Consider the following 20,239-nt stretch of genomic DNA (forward strand, 5'->3'; position numbering starts at 1 on the left):
GCTCCATTCATGTTTCTATTGTTCTCACTTGACGAACCTCACACACCTCTGCCGTTATGGGACTTAATCTTCATTATTCATTTTGAACGAATCTTTAATATGACTCAAGAACAATGGGTTGTCTCAGAGAGCGATTCGTTCATTTTATGTTGACTGTGCATGCGCAACATCCCATATGTTCTGAACAGGAAACAGAATTGATTAGTTCACCAGTCTCGAATCATTTGCTCATCAAGTCCCAGCCCCATTGGCAAGGCTATGCAGTCACCGGAAACAGAAAAGATTAGTTAATCTATCAAGTCTTCTCGTTCGAGTCGTTCGTTCAAGTCCCCATAGGCTGAATGCAAAAAGAGTTCATCTCTCGAGTCTCGCTCTTTTGTCATGTGACGTGACAGCCGTGTTGGATACAGAAATTAGTTAAAACCTTTACTGTCTATGGTTAATTCACAACCTTCCTTACAAACAAGTGATTCGGTTTTTTTATGTTTGTTTAGTTAAGTTTTTTTAGCTAGTTCAATTGATTTTCCTATGAAGCCTGGACACATTGGGTTGTTCAGAACAGATAGGCATAACAAATGTTTATTGCACATATCTTCTGATGATTTTATTATAATAAATATATTACAACATGCAGTCAATAATACGACACTGAACAGGGAAGCGGTCACGTGAAAAAAGAACGACTTGAACAAACGACTCGAGAGATGAACTAATCTTTTCTGTTTCCGGTGACTGCATAGCCTTGCCTATGGGGCTGGGACTTGATGAACGAATGACTCAAACCCGAAGACTCGAGAGATGAACTAATCTTTTCTGTTTCCGGTGACTGCATAGCCTTGCCTATGGGGCTGGGACTTGATGAACGAATGACTCAAACCCGAAGACTCGAGAGATGAACTAATCTTTTCTGTTTCCGGTGAATGCATAGCCTTGCCTATGGGACTGGGACTTGATGAACGAATGACTCAAACCCGAAGACTCGAGAGATGAACTAATCTTTTCTGTTTCCGGTGACTGCATAGCCTTGCCTATGGGGCTGGGACTTGATGAACGAATGACTCAAACCCGAAGACTCGAGAGATGAACTAATCTTTTCTGTTTCCGGTGACTGCATAGCCTTGCCTATGGGGCTGGGACTTGATGAACGAATGACTCAAACCCGAAGACTCGAAAGATGAACTAATCTTTTCTGTTTCCAGTGAATGCATAGCCTTGCCTATGGGGCTGGGACTTGATGAACGAATGACTCAAATGAGAAGACTCGAGAGATGAACTAATCTTTTCTGTTTCCGGTGACTGCATAGCCTTGCCTATGGGGCTGGGACTTGATGAACGAATGACTCAAACCCGAAGACTCGAAAGATGAACTAATCTTTTCTGTTTCCAGTGAATGCATAGCCTTGCCTATGGGGCTGGGACTTGATGAACGAATGACTCAAACGAGAAGACTCGAGAGATTAACTAATCAATTCTGTTTCCGGACACATGTATTACATATGAGGCTGTCACGGCCCAGATTGGACATGATGACGGAACTAACGGCTCAAACCCAAGACACGAGAGGTGAACTAAACTTTCCAGGGAACAGACGTAATTAAATGTGAAGTGACAAAGCAGAGAGCGATTTGGATCGGGAGGTGAGGTGAACTAACAGACTGCATACATAGACTGAAGCAATTTAAGCAATTAATTAATCATTTATTTCTCAAAGTTTGGCCATGGCTGCATTAGCTTAGTTTATTTTTTGTTCCAAAAGTACTAAATGTGTCGAAAAATGTAGCATGTAACGTTTTAATTCGATTCTGCTGAAATGAACGAAATGACTTGAAAAAGATTAGTTCATTTTGCTGAACGAGATTCTAAGATCCGAGTCAGTAAAATGATCCGAACTTCCCATCACTAACTGGCATTACAAGGCTTATCCAGACTCTTGAAGCTCCGCCCTCTTCCTGAAAGGGGGCGGGAGCAGCAGCTCATTTGCATTTAAAGGGACACACACAAAAGGCACGTTTTTGCTCACCCTCAAAAAGTGACCATTTTAACATGCTATAAAAAATGTAGATCTGTGGGGTATCCACCAATACATGAATCCTGGAGTCTTTAATCTGTCTAATGCTACTCAGTTTGTCCAGATCAAGTAAGAGTGATGTTTTAATGTGCAGTCAATGTTGAACAACAATAATCTTTGTATGTAAAGATCTGGAGGTAACGCACCTCTTGGTGTATCGGGCCATGTCCCAGGCGATGTACTCGATGCCGTGCTCCGGCGGGAGAAACTGGTTCAGGTTTATGACGGCGGGGTAAAGCTCCTCACTCAGTATCTTCTCGTGCTTCCTCTTCTCTCGTTTCTGACAAAAGCACAAAACCAACAATTATTACACAGATTCAATTGTTTAGATCATGATCTCCTCCAGTGTTAATTTCGTTGACAAATAATTTTCGTCAACGACCTTTTTTCACTGACGAAAACGAGACGATAACTAAATAAAAACTAGTGTTGGATGACAAAAACTATATTTTATATATACTACAAAACATATTGTCATTTTCGTCAACAAATAAAAACGAGATGTAAATGTTAGTGAGGGTCGATTAGGGAAGAGATCGAGTCAGAACTGATGTCCTGAGTAACAGATGCTGATCTAACCTCTGGAAAACACGGCTCACACACTCCAATCCAGCTCCAGAGCGGCTCAATCAATCAATAACACACATTTATGCCAGACCAGTGTTTATGAACTAATGCTGATGAATAATGACAATGTTTACTTTACCATGTTTATATAGTAATATGTTTTAGACGGTTGTAATAATGCATATTTTATCTCCTGAACTTGAATGAGCTCCTGCAACTGCAATAGAGGCGAGATTTCAAAATAAGAGTCCTGGTGTATTTCCAGCTTGTTTATAATTAAAAGTCACGCATTATATATTCGTTTTTGCTTACACAATAAACTGTATTTAATTTAATTCCCATTTAATTCATAGTCAGGAGGAAAGACCAGTATTTGACACATATTCAATAAAGTTTCAGGGTTATAATAGTTCACTAAAACCATTAAAAAAAACTTCATTACTTGAAATTAAATGTTAACTGAAATAAAAAAAATAAATACACTTATTTGGAGCTTTAGCTTAACCTGATATGGCCTACTGACTAAAACAGAAATACAAAGTTATAAAAACTATATAGATGTTTTTAAAAAACAAACAAAAGAGTGAATTGAGCTCTTTCGTGTGTTTTTAATGTCAAAAACAAAATGATGTCAAAATGTCAGTTCGAGTGACAGTCGGTTATGTGACGCTTAAATGCTTAATGTATTACAATTGAACTAAACTCATTAGATTTTAGGAGACTAAAACTAAAAACAATTCAGGTGACTAAAACTAAATCGCATTTTAGTCAAAAGACTATGACTAAAACTAAATCAAAATTTGCTGTCAAAATTAACACTGATCCCCTCTATCGTGACTGAATGAACTGAAGTTCAATTACTGGACACACTCCTGCATTACAGCAGATTCTGATCGTGTGTGTTATGGATCATATTTCCATATTAACACATCGGAATATGTTGCCACCTCACATCCATTCTGTTGTTTCTGCGCTAAAGCTTGCGCTTCAAATCCTCTGAAGAGCGTTTGCTCAGAGATATTAATGCCGTTCAGATAATAAGACAATCATTCCATCATTAGCAGCTCAAACTACAGTTAAATACTCATTCATGCTCTCATGAACTCATCATCTGTCAATGAGCAGAAAGTCATAATTTCAACTTTTAAAGTCATCATTTCGATTTGGTATGTCAATTTCGATTTATTAAGTCATAATTTCGATTTAGTAAGTCATAATTTCGACTTTTTATGTAATAAATTTGACTTTTTATGCTAATTTTTTTTTTAAGTGGCGGAAATGGGCTTCCATACATTATATAAAAAGTCAAAAATATGATTTTAAAAGTCATAATAGTGAGATAAAAAGTCAAAAATATGACATGCTAAGTCATAATTATATCCATTGACTTTGTATTGCGTGAAGCGCCTCCTTGTCACTTCGGACTTATAACAAAAAACAGAACAATGTCTAAAAGCTGATATGTGACAGGATGTACAGCAAACAAGCTAAAAAACACAGAAGTAAGTTTTTATAAGCTGTCGACCCAAAAAAACGAGAGTTTAAGGAGATAAAAGTGGATACAGGCAATAAGACGTGAAGCATCAGCAGAAGAATGGGTCAGATTTGGGATCCTGACACTCAGTGTGTCTCAGTGTGTGCAGTAAACACTGTGTCACTGTTAAGTCAAATATCATAATGTCAGTTTTATATATGATATTTCCTGTCTCTGATGACGTTCCCCTCCTGTGTGTGTAGTTCTCAGTGTAATATAACTCTGCCTGAATCCACTTTTGTGTCCTTTAACGCTCATTTTTTTGGGTCGACCGCTTATAAAAACTTCTGGGTTTCTGGTTCTGTGTTTTTTTTAGCTTGTTTGCTGTCACATATCAGCTTTTAGACATTTTTCTGTTTTGAGTTATAAGTCAGAAATGACAAGGAGGCGCTTCACACAATACAAAGTCAATGGAGAGTGTTGATTGGTTCCCCCCCGGTGGGCGTGGTTTCAGAGTATGACGTGTGTCGCTCTGTCTCTATGACACAGGTCATATTTCTCTGGATTTAAAGATTGTTGGAAACATCTGGGATAATGCAAGTACACAAGTCAACAAAATACTGTATATAAATCCAAAAATCTTACATACTGTGCCTTTAATTCAATGTTACTCAGTGGCTAACATTCGATAAACAATGCAACAAACCCAATTGCCAGGACACTATATTTCTATAGCAATATTGTTTGAAATGTATAAATCATATGCATTTTAAATCACAGAAACACCACTTTGGCAGTCATTCGCTCTTTACACTCTTGTTTTATCAAATAGAGAATGAACCCTTTAAAGCCAGCTGATGAAATCTCCCCAGTCCTTCTGTCGTCTGACTGATAGTTTAGACCGTTTTTATCAAGTAAAAGTCGTTTAGTGTAACTGTTCTTCACGTGTCTTTAAATCTGCTCTGATTTATATCAAGGAAACATAAGAATAACTTTGATATTGTTAGTAATATTTCAACTGAAGCAGCTTCGGTTTACTTGAATATCCATCATCATTTATTCGATTAGTATCAAATATGATCATCAGGCTTTTGAGGAAGGTTTATTTGTTCATCTTTCAATCATTATTGTATTGCATACGTTTTAAAATCATAAAACGAAGCATTTAAAGGTGCACTATGTAAGTTTTCCGTCCGCTTGAGGTCGCCTCTTCAAAAACAAAGGCGTAGTTTGATGACGTCACGTTTGGGACATGTGGTCTTCAGTTCAGGACTAAAGAGTAAAGCGCTTCTGCAGAATAAACCAGAAACCGAGGGGAACGCGGATATGATGTCATCGACAGGCCACGCCCTCACACGTCCCGGTTCCTCGGGTAAAATAGCATCTCACGATTTACAAATATTCGGAAACATTTGGGATATTGTAAGTACTCAACTGAACAAAATATATAACACTGGATATTTTACTGAAAAAATGTTACATAGTGCACCTTTAAATATCATCTTATTAAGATATATTAGCATACACTCACCTAAAGGATTATTAGGAACACCTGTTCAATTTCTCATTAATGCAATTATCTAATCAACCAATCACATGGCAGTGTCTTCAATGCATTTAGGGGTGTGTTCCTGGTCAATCTCCTGAACTCCACACTGAATGTCGGAATGGGAAAGAAAGGAGATTTAAGCCATTTTGAGTGTGGCATGGTTGTTGGTGCCAGACGGGCCGGTCTGAGTATTTCACAATCTGCTCAGTTACTGGGATTTTCACGCACAACAGTGTTTCCCCTACAATGTATTCACAGCGCCGCCGCTGGATTTTCAGCGCCACTGCAAAATCTTCACATGATCAGTAATATCACACTTACACACTGTAAAGGAGAGAGAGAGATTGACGATGGCCAGAGAACTAAACCAAAATGTAGTCTGCTTACACTTTCACAATATCACAGGGCTGATATATTAATCTTATTTTATTTTCGCTTCCAAGGATTAAAAAAAGATGATATGAGGTAAAACTATTATAAACTATGCTTGCGCACCGTCTAGCACAACTTCCTTCCCTTCACAGCGCGCGCTGTCATTTCTCCCCAAACATGCATTAAACGTCAGATTCAGCACAATCCGTGATTGTTGTCAAATGCACTCTCCACTTTGGCTAAATTGCAAAACGTGTTTGATTAAATGAAAAGCACAATAATCCGCGCAATAGACGCTGTTTCCAAGTTCAAGGCGGGTGTGTGTGTGTGTGCGCGCGCACGCTGCGAAACGGACAGACTTGCACATAGCTTCGTGTGCGCGACTAAACCATCAAATACACAACAAAATAGCCTATATCTCAAAATGACAGGCTTGGAGAGTATTCACTTAAACACAGTTTAGCTTAAAAGGGCGTAAAAGGGAGAATTATATTAGATCTGCGTCTTAAAGGGGCAGCATCTAATACAATTGGTGACGATTAAGCCATTAATGTGAATCAAACAACAAAAGGCAAAGAGAAAATTACTTGCAGTTTTTTTTTTTTTACCTTTTTATTAATCATATATATGTATGTGTATATATATATATGTGTGATTAATAAAAAGGTTAAAAAAAACATCATGTAATAATATTTCACAATATTAGGCTACTGTTTTTTTCCGGTATTTTTGATTAAATAAATGCAGTCTTGATAAGCATGAGACTTTTTGCAAAAACATAAAATAGTATCCAAACACTTTTTTTTTTTTTTTACATTTTTTTTTTTTTTTTACATTTTTCTTACATTTGAGCCCTTGCCCCTTAGGAACTTTCTGCACGTCCCTGCAGGTTATTGAAGTAAAATAGGCTATAAGCTAGTCACCTTTTAAACTAATGAAAAGCTTAATTTGGATTTTAATGTTCAAAATGTCTATTTCTATCCACAAAACTTGACTTTTTTTTAAATTGTATTTATTCCGGAGGTGCATGCCCCCGGACCCCCGACGAGCGGCTTGGTAACAACCTCCGGCACGTAACAGCACCGCTGCTGGAAAACATTTTAGGGGAAACACTGCACAACCATTTCTAGGGTTTACAAAGAATGGTGTGAAAAGGGAAAAGCATCCAGTATGCGGCAGTCCTGTGGGAGAAAATGCCTTGTTGATGCTCGAGGTCAGAGGAGAATGGGCCGACTGATTCAAGCTGATAGAAGAGACACTTTGACTGAAATAACCACTCGTTACAACCGAGGTCTGCAGCAAAGCATTTGTGAAGCCACAACACACACAACCTTGAGGCGGATGGGCTACAACAGCAGAAGACCCCACCGGGTACCACTCATCTCCACTACAAAGAGGAAAAAGAGGCGACAATTGGACAAAATTGGACAGTTGAAGACTGGAAAAATGTTGCCTGGTCTGATGAGTCTGGATTTCTGTTGAGACATTCAGATGGTAGAGTCAGAATTTGGCGTAAACAGAATGAGAACATGGATCCATCATGCCTTGTTACCACTGTGCAGGCTGGTGGTGGTGATGTAATGGTGTGGGGGATGTTTTCTTGGCACACTTTAGGCCCCTTAGTGCCAATTGAGCATGGTTTAAATGCCACGGCCTACCTGAGCATTGTTTCTGCCCATGTCCATCCCTTTATGAGCACCATGTCCCCATCCTCTGATGGCTACTTCCAGCAGGATAATGCACCGTCACAAAGCTCCAATCATTTCAAATTGGTTTCTTGAACATGACAATGAGTTCACTGAACTAAAATGGCCCCACAGTCACCAGATCTCAACCCAATAGAGCATCTTTGGGATGTGGTGGAACGGGAGCTTCGTGCCCTGGATGTGCATCCCACAAATCTCCATCAACTGCAGATGCTCTCCTATCAATATGGCCAACATTTCTAAAGAATGCTTTCAGCAGCTTGTTGAGTCAATGCCACGTAGAATTAAGGCAGTTCTGAAGGAGAAAGGGGGTCAAACACAGTATTAGTGTGTGTTCCTAATGATCCTTTAGGTGAGTTTACGTTGATATTTATATTAGTATCTGCCATAATGTTATAAAGATCATCAGAATTTAATCAAAATCGTCCATATTAATACAGCATCTGCACCAAATTGCATATTTCTCATTATACATGAGCCATAAAAGCCTGATGCATCAAATGTGACACTCAACAAAACACTGTATTTTGCATATCTGGAGAACATCAGACATGTGATGTACACATATTGTGGACGATGACTCAAACCTGACGTCCTTCTGCTCTTCTATAGGGAACGGTGACTAACCCAAGATGAAGACTAGCGAGACATTATCATTATCTGTACACACACACACACACACACACACACACACACACACACACACACACGTGATCCACCGCGGTTTAAGCGCTCAATCCTTGGGCCACATTTGCACGTGCTGTTAAACAGCGTTCTTAAAAATCGTCCGATTCCTCCTGCGGCCCACAATGCCGTCTGCCTCCCACATCAACACTGCACTGACACACACTCTCAACTGGAGGCCAGTGGAAAACACACACACACACACACATACACAGTTTGAGCTGGAGCTCAATGCGCTCACATTCAGTGTGTTTGACACACACACACACACACACACACACAGTTTGAGCTGGAGCTCAATGTACTCACATTCAGTGTGTTTGACACACACACACACACACACACAGTTTGAGCTGGAGCTCAATGTACTCACATTCAGTGTGTTTGACACACACACACACACACACAGTTTGAGCTGGAGCTCAATGTACTCACATTCAGTGTGTTTGACACACACACACACACACACACACACACACACACACACACACACACACACACACAGTTTGAGCTGGAGCTCAATGCGCTCACATTCAGTGTGTTTGACACACACACACACACACACACACACACACACACACACACACACGTGTGTCGATCACATGTTCCAGCACGCTAGAAGAGTTAATTAGACTGCATTCTTAGCATGTAATGCGCCTCATTTGGGTCATTAAGGGCCTTTTGTCACATGCTTTTATCTGGACGGAGAATATTGGCCACATGCCCTCTGAAACAAACCACACATGTGTTTTAAACCTGTCAATTCCAGTCCTTTTGGCACGTCGCCTTCACACGGACATCACGTGTCTGGATCAAACTGGGCGGAGGGGATTCGGGTCTTTGTTCTGTCTAAAACATCCCGACTGTGTGTGTGTGTGTGTTAGCAGGCGTGTGTGTGCCGTCCGTGGGGGATTTACAGCGAGTGCATTAGATAAAGGTGTCCAGCTTTCAGGGAGCTCTTAGAGACATTAATACTTTCATTCTTCAAGGATGCATTAAACTGACAGTAAAGATTCCATTTCACACAAATTCTGCTCTTTTGCACTTTCTATTCATTAAAGAATCCTGAAAAATAACACAGTTGTCACAAAAGTATTACTTTTCAACACTGATAATTATCATAAATGTTTCTTGAGCATCAAATCCTCATATGAGAATGATGAGTGAAGGATCATGTGACACTGAAGACTGGATTACAGGAGGGCTGAGTGTGTGTGTGTGTGTGTATGTGTGTGTGTGTGTGTGTGTGTTGGAGACTCTGAGTGTGTGTGTGTGTTGGAGACTCTGAGTGTGTGCTGGAGACTGAGTGTGTGTGTTGGAGACTCTGAGTGTGTGTTGGAGACTGAGTGTGTGTGTTGGAGACTCTGAGTGTGTGTGTTGGAGACTCTGAGTGTGTGTGTTGGAGACTCTGAGTGTGTGTTGGAGACTGAGTGTGTGTTGGAGACTCCGAGTGTGTGTTGGAGACTCTGAGTGTGTGTTGGAGACTCTGAGTGTGTTCTGGAGACTCTGAGTGTGTGTTGGAGACTCTGAGTGTGTGTTGGAGACTCAGAGTGTGTGTTGGAGACTCAGAGTGTGTGTTGGAGACTCAGAGTGTGTGTTGGAGACTCAGAGTGTGTGTTGGAGACTCAGAGTGTGTGTTGGAGACTCAGAGTGTGTGTTGGAGACTCAGAGTGTGTGTTGGAGACTCAGAGTGTGTGTTGGAGACTCTGAGTGTGTGTTGGAGACTCTGAGTGTGTGTTGGAGACTCTGAGTGTGTGTTGGAGACTCTGAGTGTGTTCTGGAGACTCTGAGTGTGTGTTGGAGACTCTGAGTGTGTGTTGGAGACTCAGAGTGTGTGTTGGAGACTCAGAGTGTGTGTTGGAGACTCAGAGTGTGTGTTGGAGACTCTGAGTGTGTGTTGGAGACTCTGAGTGTGTGTTGGAGACTCTGAGTGTGTGTTGGAGACTCTGAGTGTGTGTTGGAGACTTCGAGTGTGTTCTGGAGACTCTGAGTGTGTGTTGGAGACTCTGAGTGTATGTTGGAGACTCCGAGTGTATGTTGGAGACTTCGAGTGTGTTCTGGAGACTCTGAGTGTGTGTTGGAGACTCTGAGTGTGTGTTGGAGACTGAGTGTGTGTGTTGGAGACTCCGAGTGTGTGTTGGAGACTCCGAGTGTGTGTTGGAGACTCCGAGTGTGTGTTGGAGACTTCGAGTGTATGTTGGAGACTTCGAGTGTGTGTTGGAGACTCTGAGTGTGTGTTGGAGACTCCGAGTGTGTGTTGGAGACTCAGAGTGTGTGTTGGAGACTCCGAGTGTGTGTTGGAGACTCCGAGTGTGTGTTGGAGACTTCGAGTGTATGTTGGAGACTTCGAGTGTGTTCTGGAGACTCCGAGTGTGTGTTGGAGACTCCGAGTGTGTGTTGGAGACTCCGAGTGTGTGTTGGAGACTTCGAGTGTATGTTGGAGACTTCGAGTGTGTTCTGGAGACTCCGAGTGTGTGTTGGAGACTTCGAGTGTATGTTGGAGACTTCGAGTGTGTTCTGGAGACTTCGAGTGTGTGTTGGAGACTCCGAGTGTGTGTTGGAGACTCCGAGTGTGTGTTGGAGACTTCGAGTGTATGTTGGAGACTTCGAGTGTGTTCTGGAGACTCCGAGTGTGTGTTGGAGACTCCGAGTGTGTGTTGGAGACTCCGAGTGTGTGTTGGAGACTTTGAGTGTATGTTGGAGACTTCGAGTGTGTTCTGGAGACTTTGAGTGTGTGTTGGAGACTCCGAGTGTGTGTTGGAGACTCCGAGTGTGTGTTGGAGACTCAGAGTGTGTGTTGGAGACTCCGAGTGTGTGTTGGAGACTCCGAGTGTGTGTTGGAGACTCCGAGTGTGTGTTGGAGACTCCGAGTGTGTGTTGGAGACTTCGAGTGTGTGTTGGAGACTCCGAGTGTGTGTTGGAGACTCCGAGTGTGTGTTGGAGACTCAGAGTGTGTGTTGGAGACTCCGAGTGTGTGTTGGAGACTCCGAGTGTGTGTTGGAGACTTCGAGTGTATGTTGGAGACTTCGAGTGTGTTCTGGAGACTCCGAGTGTGTTCTGGAGACTCCGAGTGTGTGTTGGAGACTCGAGTGTGTGTTGGAGACTCAGAGTGTGTGTTGGAGACTCCGAGTGTGTGTTGGAGACTCCGAGTGTGTGTTGGAGACTCCGAGTGTGTGTTGGAGACTTCGAGTGTATGTTGGAGACTTCGAGTGTGTTCTGGAGACTCCGAGTGTGTGTTGGAGACTCCGAGTGTGTGTTGGAGACTCCGAGTGTGTGTTGGAGACTTCGAGTGTATGTTGGAGACTTCGAGTGTGTTCTGGAGACTCCGAGTGTGTGTTGGAGACTCCGAGTGTGTGTTGGAGACTCCGAGTGTGTGTTGGAGACTTCGAGTGTATGTTGGAGACATCGAGTGTGTTCTGGAGACTCCGAGTGTGTGTTGGAGACTTCGAGTGTATGTTGGAGACTTCGAGTGTGTTCTGGAGACTTCGAGTGTGTGTTGGAGACTCCGAGTGTGTGTTGGAGACTCCGAGTGTGTGTTGGAGACTTCGAGTGTATGTTGGAGACTTCGAGTGTGTTCTGGAGACTCCGAGTGTGTGTTGGAGACTCCGAGTGTGTGTTGGAGACTCCGAGTGTGTGTTGGAGACTTCGAGTGTATGTTGGAGACTTCGAGTGTGTTCTGGAGACTTCGAGTGTGTGTTGGAGACTCCGAGTGTGTGTTGGAGACTCCGAGTGTGTGTTGGAGACTCAGAGTGTGTGTTGGAGACTCCGAGTGTGTGTTGGAGACTCCGAGTGTGTGTTGGAGACTCCGAGTGGGTGTTGGAGACTCCGAGTGTGTGTTGGAGACTTTGAGTGTGTGTTGGAGACTCCGAGTGTGTGTTGGAGACTCCGAGTGTGTGTTGGAGACTCAGAGTGTGTGTTGGAGACTCCGAGTGTGTGTTGGAGACTCCGAGTGTGTGTTGGAGACTCCGAGTGTGTGTTGGAGACTTCGAGTGTATGTTGGAGACTTCGAGTGTGTTCTGGAGACTCCGAGTGTGTTCTGGAGACTCCGAGTGTGTGTTGGAGACTCCGAGTGTGTGTTGGAGACTCCGAGTGTGTGTTGGAGACTCCTAGTGTGTGTTGGAGACTCCGAGTGTGTGTTGGAGACTCTGAGTGCGTGTTGGAGACTGAGTGTGTGTTGGAGACTCCAAGTGTGTTCTGGAGACTCCGAGTGTGTGTTGGAGACTCAGAGTGTGTTCTGGAGACTCCGAGTGTGTGTTAGAGACTCTGAGTGTGTGTGTGTGTGTGTGTGTGTGTGTGTGTGTGTGTGTGTGTGTGTGTGTGTGTGTGTGTTGTAAATGCTGAGTCTCACCTTGACGAGGTTGAGGATGATGATGGGCGATCCGAACCTCTGCAGCATCTGATCGAAGTGGAGAGCGGCGACATGAGCGTACGGGTCGGCCTGGTCCACTGTACGAGAGAACAAGAGCATTTAAAGTCTTTACACAAACGCTTTACACACAGGTGACCAACTCACAGGCCTAGATGTCAAGAGGATGACACGAACACATGTTTAAAGCAAATGAGTTCACTCGAAGGCCATCTTGGTAAGTATTTCTAGTCATATTTCCAGTTAAAGCTCAAATCTGCTGATTCCTTGATTCCAATCAAGACCAATTTGTGTATATAGATTATATATACACACTCACCTAAAGGATTATTAGGAACACACACTAATACTGTGTTTGACCCTTTGGCCTTCAGAACTGCCTTTATTCTACGTGGCATTGACTCAACAAGCTGCTGAAAGCATTCTTTAGAAATGTTGGCCATATTGATAGGAGAGCATCTGCAGTTGATGGAGATTTGTGGGATGCACATCCAGGGCACGAAGCTCCCGTTCCACCACATCCCAAAGATGCTCTATTGGGTTGAGATCTGGTGACTGTGAGGCCATTTTAGTCCAGTGAACTCATTGTCATGTTCAAGAAACCAATTTGAAATGATTGGAGCTTTGTGACGGTGCATTATCCTGCTGGAAGTAGCCATCAGAGGATGGGGACATGGTGCTCATAAAGGGATGGACATGGGCAGAAACAATGCTCAGGTAGGCCGTGGCATTTAAACGATGCCCAATTGGCACTAAGGGGCCTAAAGTGTGCCAAGAAAACATCCCCCACACCATTACACCACCACCACCAGCCTGCACAGTGGGAACAAGGCACGATGGATCCATGTTCTCATTCTGTTTACGCCAAATTCTGACTCTACCATCTGAATGTCTCAACAGAAATCCAGACTCATCAGACCAGGCAACATTTTTACAGTCTTCAACTGTCCAATTTTGGTGAGCTCGTGCAAATTGTGGAGAACCGGCCACAGGGTCATGGGCGGCCGAGGCTCATTGATGCCCGTGTGGTCGATCAAACAGACGAGCTACTGGAGCTCAAACTGCTCAAGAAGTTAATGCTGGTTCTGATAGAAAGGGCTCAGAATACACAGAGCATCTCAGTTTGTTGTGTATGGGGAGTCAGGTCAGGGCTGTTTTGACAACAAAAGGGTCATAATGTTATGCATGATCGGTGGAGATAAAATTAGGAGATACGAAGTCATTATGAACTTCTGAGATACAGATTGTTTCAAAGCAGTCTCACTGAAAATAACAACATTAGTCAATTATGCAAACTTCATCAAATATGAGACAAACTTAATTTCTGCAGTAAAAAGACAACAGCAAGTCATCAATTATGAAAGAAATTTGACTGAAAGATGAGTCATTATTCAGCTCAATCAAGTCCCATCCACAGTCAAATCAAGGCATAATTATGACTTTTTAGTCTCATGATTACGACTTTTGTTCTTATGTGAGCTTTCATAAGAACACGACACGAAGCGCTATGTGGGTCATAAGTCTGCCACAATCAAACCATCCAGTTACAAACCTATAAACAGATTAGAGCACAACGCACAAAACACTTCTAGAAGTAGGTTATGAGAACGAGGTTCTCTTGCATACACAAATCTGCCCTTTACACGGATTCATTAACGCCGCACAAAGCATGTTCAGAGTCTGCGTAATCAAATGCTTGTTCGCTGAGAAGTCCTTCAAGCAGGTCAGACAAAGCCCGTGGAAATGGCGGCGTGATCCACACTAGCGATGAAAGAGAAAAACCACGACTCATTATATCGCAGCACCCCAAACAATCAATGAAAGCGGGCCAAAAATCGAGCCTTGCGTAACACCCTGTCTCCTGTTTTTGTTTAGCAGAAAATCAATATGTTATCTTGGAAGTCCTTTGTGCGAGCGGCACAACTGACCCAATTACAGAAAACATTCTTCACAAACCCTCATCTTCTTCACACAGAAGGACATTGCATCAGGCAAATTGCATAAGGTATTAATAAGATGAGTAAGTGCAGAGGATTATGAGTCTGGAAATGAAGAAAATCACATATAATTCATTTTTGCTATAATCAACAGTTCCTGTCAGACAGAACGAGACCAACATGCTGTTTTTGTCTGGATTGAAGATTGTGAGTAAATTGCTATTTTACCCAAGGAACCAGGACGTGTGAGGGCGTGGCCTGTCGATGACATCATATCCGCGTTCCCCTCGGTTTGCGGTTTTATTCTGCAGAAACACTTTTTTTGCTATAATCAGACCAACATGCTGTTTTTTTTCTGGATTGGAGTTACAGGATCAGTTTAATTTGCCAAAAAAGAGAGTAAAAACAGCTCCAGACTAACATTTGAGAGCAGCGGCGCTGGAGGAATCATAAAATTACTGTTGTCTTGTTAAAGCTGCACTATGTAACATTTTTTCAGTAAAATATCCAGTGTTATATATTTTGTTCAGTTGAGTACTTACAATATCCCAAATGTTTCCAACTATTTGTAAATGGTGAGATGCTATTTTAACCGATGAACCGGGACGTGTGAGGGCGTGGCCTGTCGATGACATCATATCCGCGTTCCCCTCGTTTTTTTTGCAGAAACGCTTTACTCTCACTGCAGTGTCAACAAGAGTCATAGCATAGTCATCAAACTACGCCTTTGTTTTGAACAGGCGACCTCTAGTGGACGGAAAACTTACATAGTGCAGCTTTAATAAGTGCAGTTACTGATAATACTACATGTTTGTTTAACCCTTCTCCGGTCTTCGTTTGGGAATTACACTCAGGGTCTTTGGGGTCTCCATAGACCCCAGGCAACAAAATGTAATTTTGTAACAAAACAATTGTTTTTTTTTAGAACAAATGTAATTTTACTCTGTTTATTAATGTTTTTACTCAACATCTGTGCAGTTTTTGGAGCATTTATAATAATTTGTAAATTTATATAAATAAATTAAAATATATATATTTTAATGGATTTTCACACAAAATCCGTTTTTTTTTAATGTAAAATTCACTTTATAAAAGACCCACATTTTTAACTTTCATTCGTGGGGATAACATGGATAATTTGACATGGTTTAGTCAGTGTAAGATTTTTGCCCATCTTTTGGAAAATACAGTAAAAAAAAAAAACTTTTACCAGTAAAGTATTTTTCAGTTGGATTCATATCTAAATGTTATGAAATCACAATTATAACAATTAAAATTAATTAATTTTGTCAAAGTTTAGCATTTTTTTGTACTGAAATTTTTTTTTTTTCAATGATGTTACATTACGATAACAATCAAACCTGAACAAGAGAAAAGTCTTTAGAGTTTATCATCTGATTTTATCTGATTTTCTTATAATTCTACAAATTGAATCTACACTTCAGTTACTAACTGTAACAGAACAAAAATTAACAGAAATTAACAGTTATATTACATATTGGGTAAAAAATACTCAACATGAACATCAAAATGCAATGAACTGAACAGCAATAACAAGCAATAACAAGTGTATTCCTGTGTGTGTGCGTGTGTGTGTGTGTGTGTGTGTGTGTGTGTGTGTGTGTGTGTGTGTGTGTGTGTGTGTGTGTGTGTGTGTGAGCATGGTAATTTTGCATTGTGGATGTTTTATGCATTGTTGGAAGTATGCCACTTCATTTCTGTATGCGTGTTCTGTGTTGTTTCTGTTTTTGAAGCTGAATTTTGTCCATTTCTCTCCCGGAGTGTGACTTTTTTGTCACATGAACAGAAAAACAGATATCAATCCAATTAATTTATTTATTTGTAGATCTAGAGAGTGTTGACCACCGTACAAAGTCTCATGCCATTTGGACAAAGTGAGCAAACGTCCTTTGGGGTCAGGAAAGACCCTGAAGACCGGAGAAGGGTTAATGGGAATTTAACAGTGAAGCACTGAGTTTGAATTGATATGCAGATAAAATTAACTTTTATTAATAACAGTAATGTGCAAAAACCTATATTTAAATATTCTACTCTTATTAAACGCCCCAGTGTTCTTGTATAGTCTCACACTGAACTGACCGACAGCTCCAGTGATTGTAAAAGGAGCTCTTTACTTGTTTTATGTGTAATTCAGTCACAATTTGTAGAAAAGTTTTTGTTTTTAATTTTGCGACTTCCTATTTTTTTCCATATATTAAAGGAACACGCCACTATTTTTGAAAATAGGCTCATTTTCCGTCTCCTCTAGAGTTGAACAGTCGAGTTTGACCGTTTTTTGAATCCATTCAGCCGATCTCCGGGTCTGGCGCTAGCACTTTTAGCATAGCTTAGCATAGATCATTGAATCTGATTAGACCGTTAGCATCTCGCTCAAAAATGACCAAGACTTTCGATATTTAAAACTCTACTCTTCTGTAGTTACTCATCGTGTACTAAGACCGACGGAAAATGAAAAGTTGTGATTTTCTAGGCCGATATGGCAGGAACTATTCTCTCATTCCTGCTTAATAATCAATAAAGTGATATTACACAGCGCCTGATAATAGGCTAACTTCCGTCAACATAACCAACGTGACAACCGGCTAACACAGAGAACGCTGGGGACTATTTCCAGGCAATTTAACTGCAATTTACTAAAAGTTTAACGGTGCAGTGTAAGTTTTAGCGCCATCTAGTGGTGAGGTTGTGAATTGCAACCGCTCAACCCTCCCTTTCAAAGCACATAGAGAAGCTATGGTGGCTGACACAGGACAAAAATTTAGCTAGTAGCTAGTGCTCTGTAGAGACGTTTATCCCTTTAGGGCTACCGTAGAAACATGGGAGCACAAAATGGCGGCTTCACTGTAAGGGGACCCGCGGGTGTGTGGATAGAAACGGCTCATTCTAAGGTAATAAAAACAAAAAGACTTTATACACCACTGAAAACATTGTTATGGATATTATATTGCAATTCTGTTTATAGATCCTCATAAATACTACACACTGCACCTTTAACAAAAATATTTTAGAGCTATATGAAATACGTTTATTTTTTATTTTACTTTTATTACATTTTTATGAATGGATTCAGCAGTTCCGTCCATGTTTTCTGCATCGCCTAATTTAATGTGATGATATTGAATTTAAGACTTTCTGCTCCAATGTAAGACATTTTTAAGGCCTTAAATTGTGGACGGTCAAACTAAGACCCACGGAGAGATTGACAATAAGGACTGGACCAGCGTTAATTTCGTTGACGAATAATTTACCATAATTTTCGTCAACAACCTTTTTTCAATGACGAAAATGAGACGATAACTAAATATAAACTAGTGTTGGATGACAAAAACTATGACGAAAATCAACTGTCAATTTTCGTCAACAAATAAAACTCACAATCAATAACACACATTTATGCCAGACAATTGTTTATGAACTAATGCTGATGAATAATGACAATGTTTACTTTACCATGTTTATATAGTAATATGTTTTAGACGGTTGTATCAATGCATATTTTATCTCCTGAACTTGAATGAGCTCCTGCAACTGCAATAGAGGCGAGATTTCAAAATAAGAGTCCTGGTGTATTTCCAGCTTGATTATAATTAAAAGTCACTCATTATATATTCGTTTTTGCTCACACAATAAACTGTATTTAATTTAATTCCCATTTAATTCATAGTCAGGAGGAAAGATCAGTATTTGACACATATTCAATAAAGTATCAGGGTTATAATTTACTTGAAATTAAATAAATGTTAACTGAAAAAAAAAAAAAAAAAACACTTATTTGAAGCTTTAGCTTAACCTGATATGGCCTACTGACTAAAACAGAAATGCAAAGTTATAAAAACTATAGAGATGTTTTTAAAAAAACAAACAAAAAAGTGAATTGAGCTCTTTCGTGTGTTTTTAATGTCAAAAACAAAATTATGTCAAAATGTCAGTTCGAGTGACAGTCGGTTATGTAACGCTTAAATGCTTAATGTATTACAATTGAACTAAACTCATTAGATTTTAGGAGACTAAAACTGGACTAAAACTAAAAACAATTCAGCAGACTAAAATATGACTAAAACTAAATCAAAATTTGCTGTCAAAATGAACACTGAACAGCCTGAAAGACACTCGGGACAGTTTTTAATTTGAACGTGTTATTAAGTCTTGCCAATTTAAACATTCAAGCGATTTTAAGAGGTGAAAAACTCTGGCAATAACAGACTCAAGCATTGATGCATCACAGGCAATCTGTGTTGGACAGGAATCTCTAGTTCGAAGCGGAAACGTCCAACCCAAACACACACACACACACACACACACACACACACACACGGAGAGGTCGAGGGCGCTGGAGGTAAGCAATCTAAGATGTGTGTCTGCCTCAGCCGCTGTGCATATGAAATGTCATCTTGCTCTGGAGGAGAAGCGGTGAAATGAGTTCAGCAGTTACAAAATGAGTGCATGCAGGGAAAAAATAATGCAAGAGAAGATGAGAGATCCTCGGGCGGCCCTTGGGATGTCATTAAACAGAAAATAATCTACTAATACATATAAAAACCATAAGTAGCGCCAGCCAATGATGTTCACAAACTACTTGAAAACCTGTTTTTGAGGTTAAATTGGGCTGGAACGATCCGCCAATCTCCAACTCAAAAATCTCCCATCCGTATTAAAGGGAACACAGTTCCTCGTGCAGTCACAGTTCCTCGTCCGAAATGTAGCGAATATAAATTAATAACGCTCAACTGAGACATTCACATTGTTGAAAATAAATTAGCACATTTATTGGCATTAGGATCCGTTGGAAGGTGATGTTATTATTAGTCCGTTCGTCTCTCCTCGTCATCTCACTAACACTCCAGTGGGCGGGGCCAATGTGGCGAGGATGAAGTAGGCGTTGATTTTCTTCTGCAGAGGCGGATCTTTAAACGATCTATGACATCACAATGAGTCGTTCTCTGGGCCTGAGCTGTTTTTGGACTAACAAGGAAGTTTTTAGTTCTGAAGCGAACAGGATATTCGTATAGTATGATGACTTATTATATTAGCCTGGCTCCGCCCTCCTACGCTCTTCCGCTCAATTTCAATTTTCCATCAGTACTCCGTCTGGGACTGCGGTATATTCTTAGGTTTTCTCCGAACAATTTGAACCGGTCCAATCAGTGAACAGAGAACGATGATTTATAAAACGTTGCGTAGGATTTTCGTCAGAAGTGGCGTACGGATGAAACATGGGACGTGCGTACGCACAGAAATATTCGGATTTATAAAACCGTGCGCACGCACATTCTACGCAGTTTTCCCTTAATAAATCACAATCAATTCTAAATGTAGCGCAGCTTTTGCGGCTTCATGTCACGCCCATAGTTGCCCATAAATAGTCCGTGAAACGCCCACAAGTTAATATTCATCGATTGCGAAATCATGGCAAACACAGAGAGGAGATAAAAAACGTAACTTCACTCAATGTGAAGTAGAAGTTATCGTTGGCGAGGTGGAAAAGAGGAGAAAAA

The 20,239-nt window shown here is 40.9% G+C and overlaps 1 protein-coding gene across 6 annotated transcripts in view; it reads right to left on the reverse strand.

Annotated features, from left to right (window-relative positions):
* The window catches only part of fig4a (FIG4 phosphoinositide 5-phosphatase a), a 128,352-nt gene that overhangs the window by 52,166 nt on the left and 55,947 nt on the right, over positions 1-20,239 (reverse strand). For all 6 annotated transcript variants that reach the window (XM_079830466.1, XM_079830467.1, XM_079830468.1 and 3 more), the window contains exons 11-12: positions 12,769-12,866; positions 2,215-2,348 (exon numbers count right to left, since the gene is read on the reverse strand). In XM_079830466.1, coding sequence (XP_079686592.1) covers positions 2,215-2,348; positions 12,769-12,866 — 232 coding nt within the window. The remainder of the gene's footprint in view (positions 1-2,214; positions 2,349-12,768; positions 12,867-20,239) is intronic.

This window comes from Gobio gobio (genome assembly GCF_949357685.1).
Source record: "Gobio gobio genome assembly, chromosome: 12".
In the NCBI taxonomy this organism is placed as follows: Eukaryota; Metazoa; Chordata; class Actinopteri; order Cypriniformes; family Gobionidae; genus Gobio; species Gobio gobio.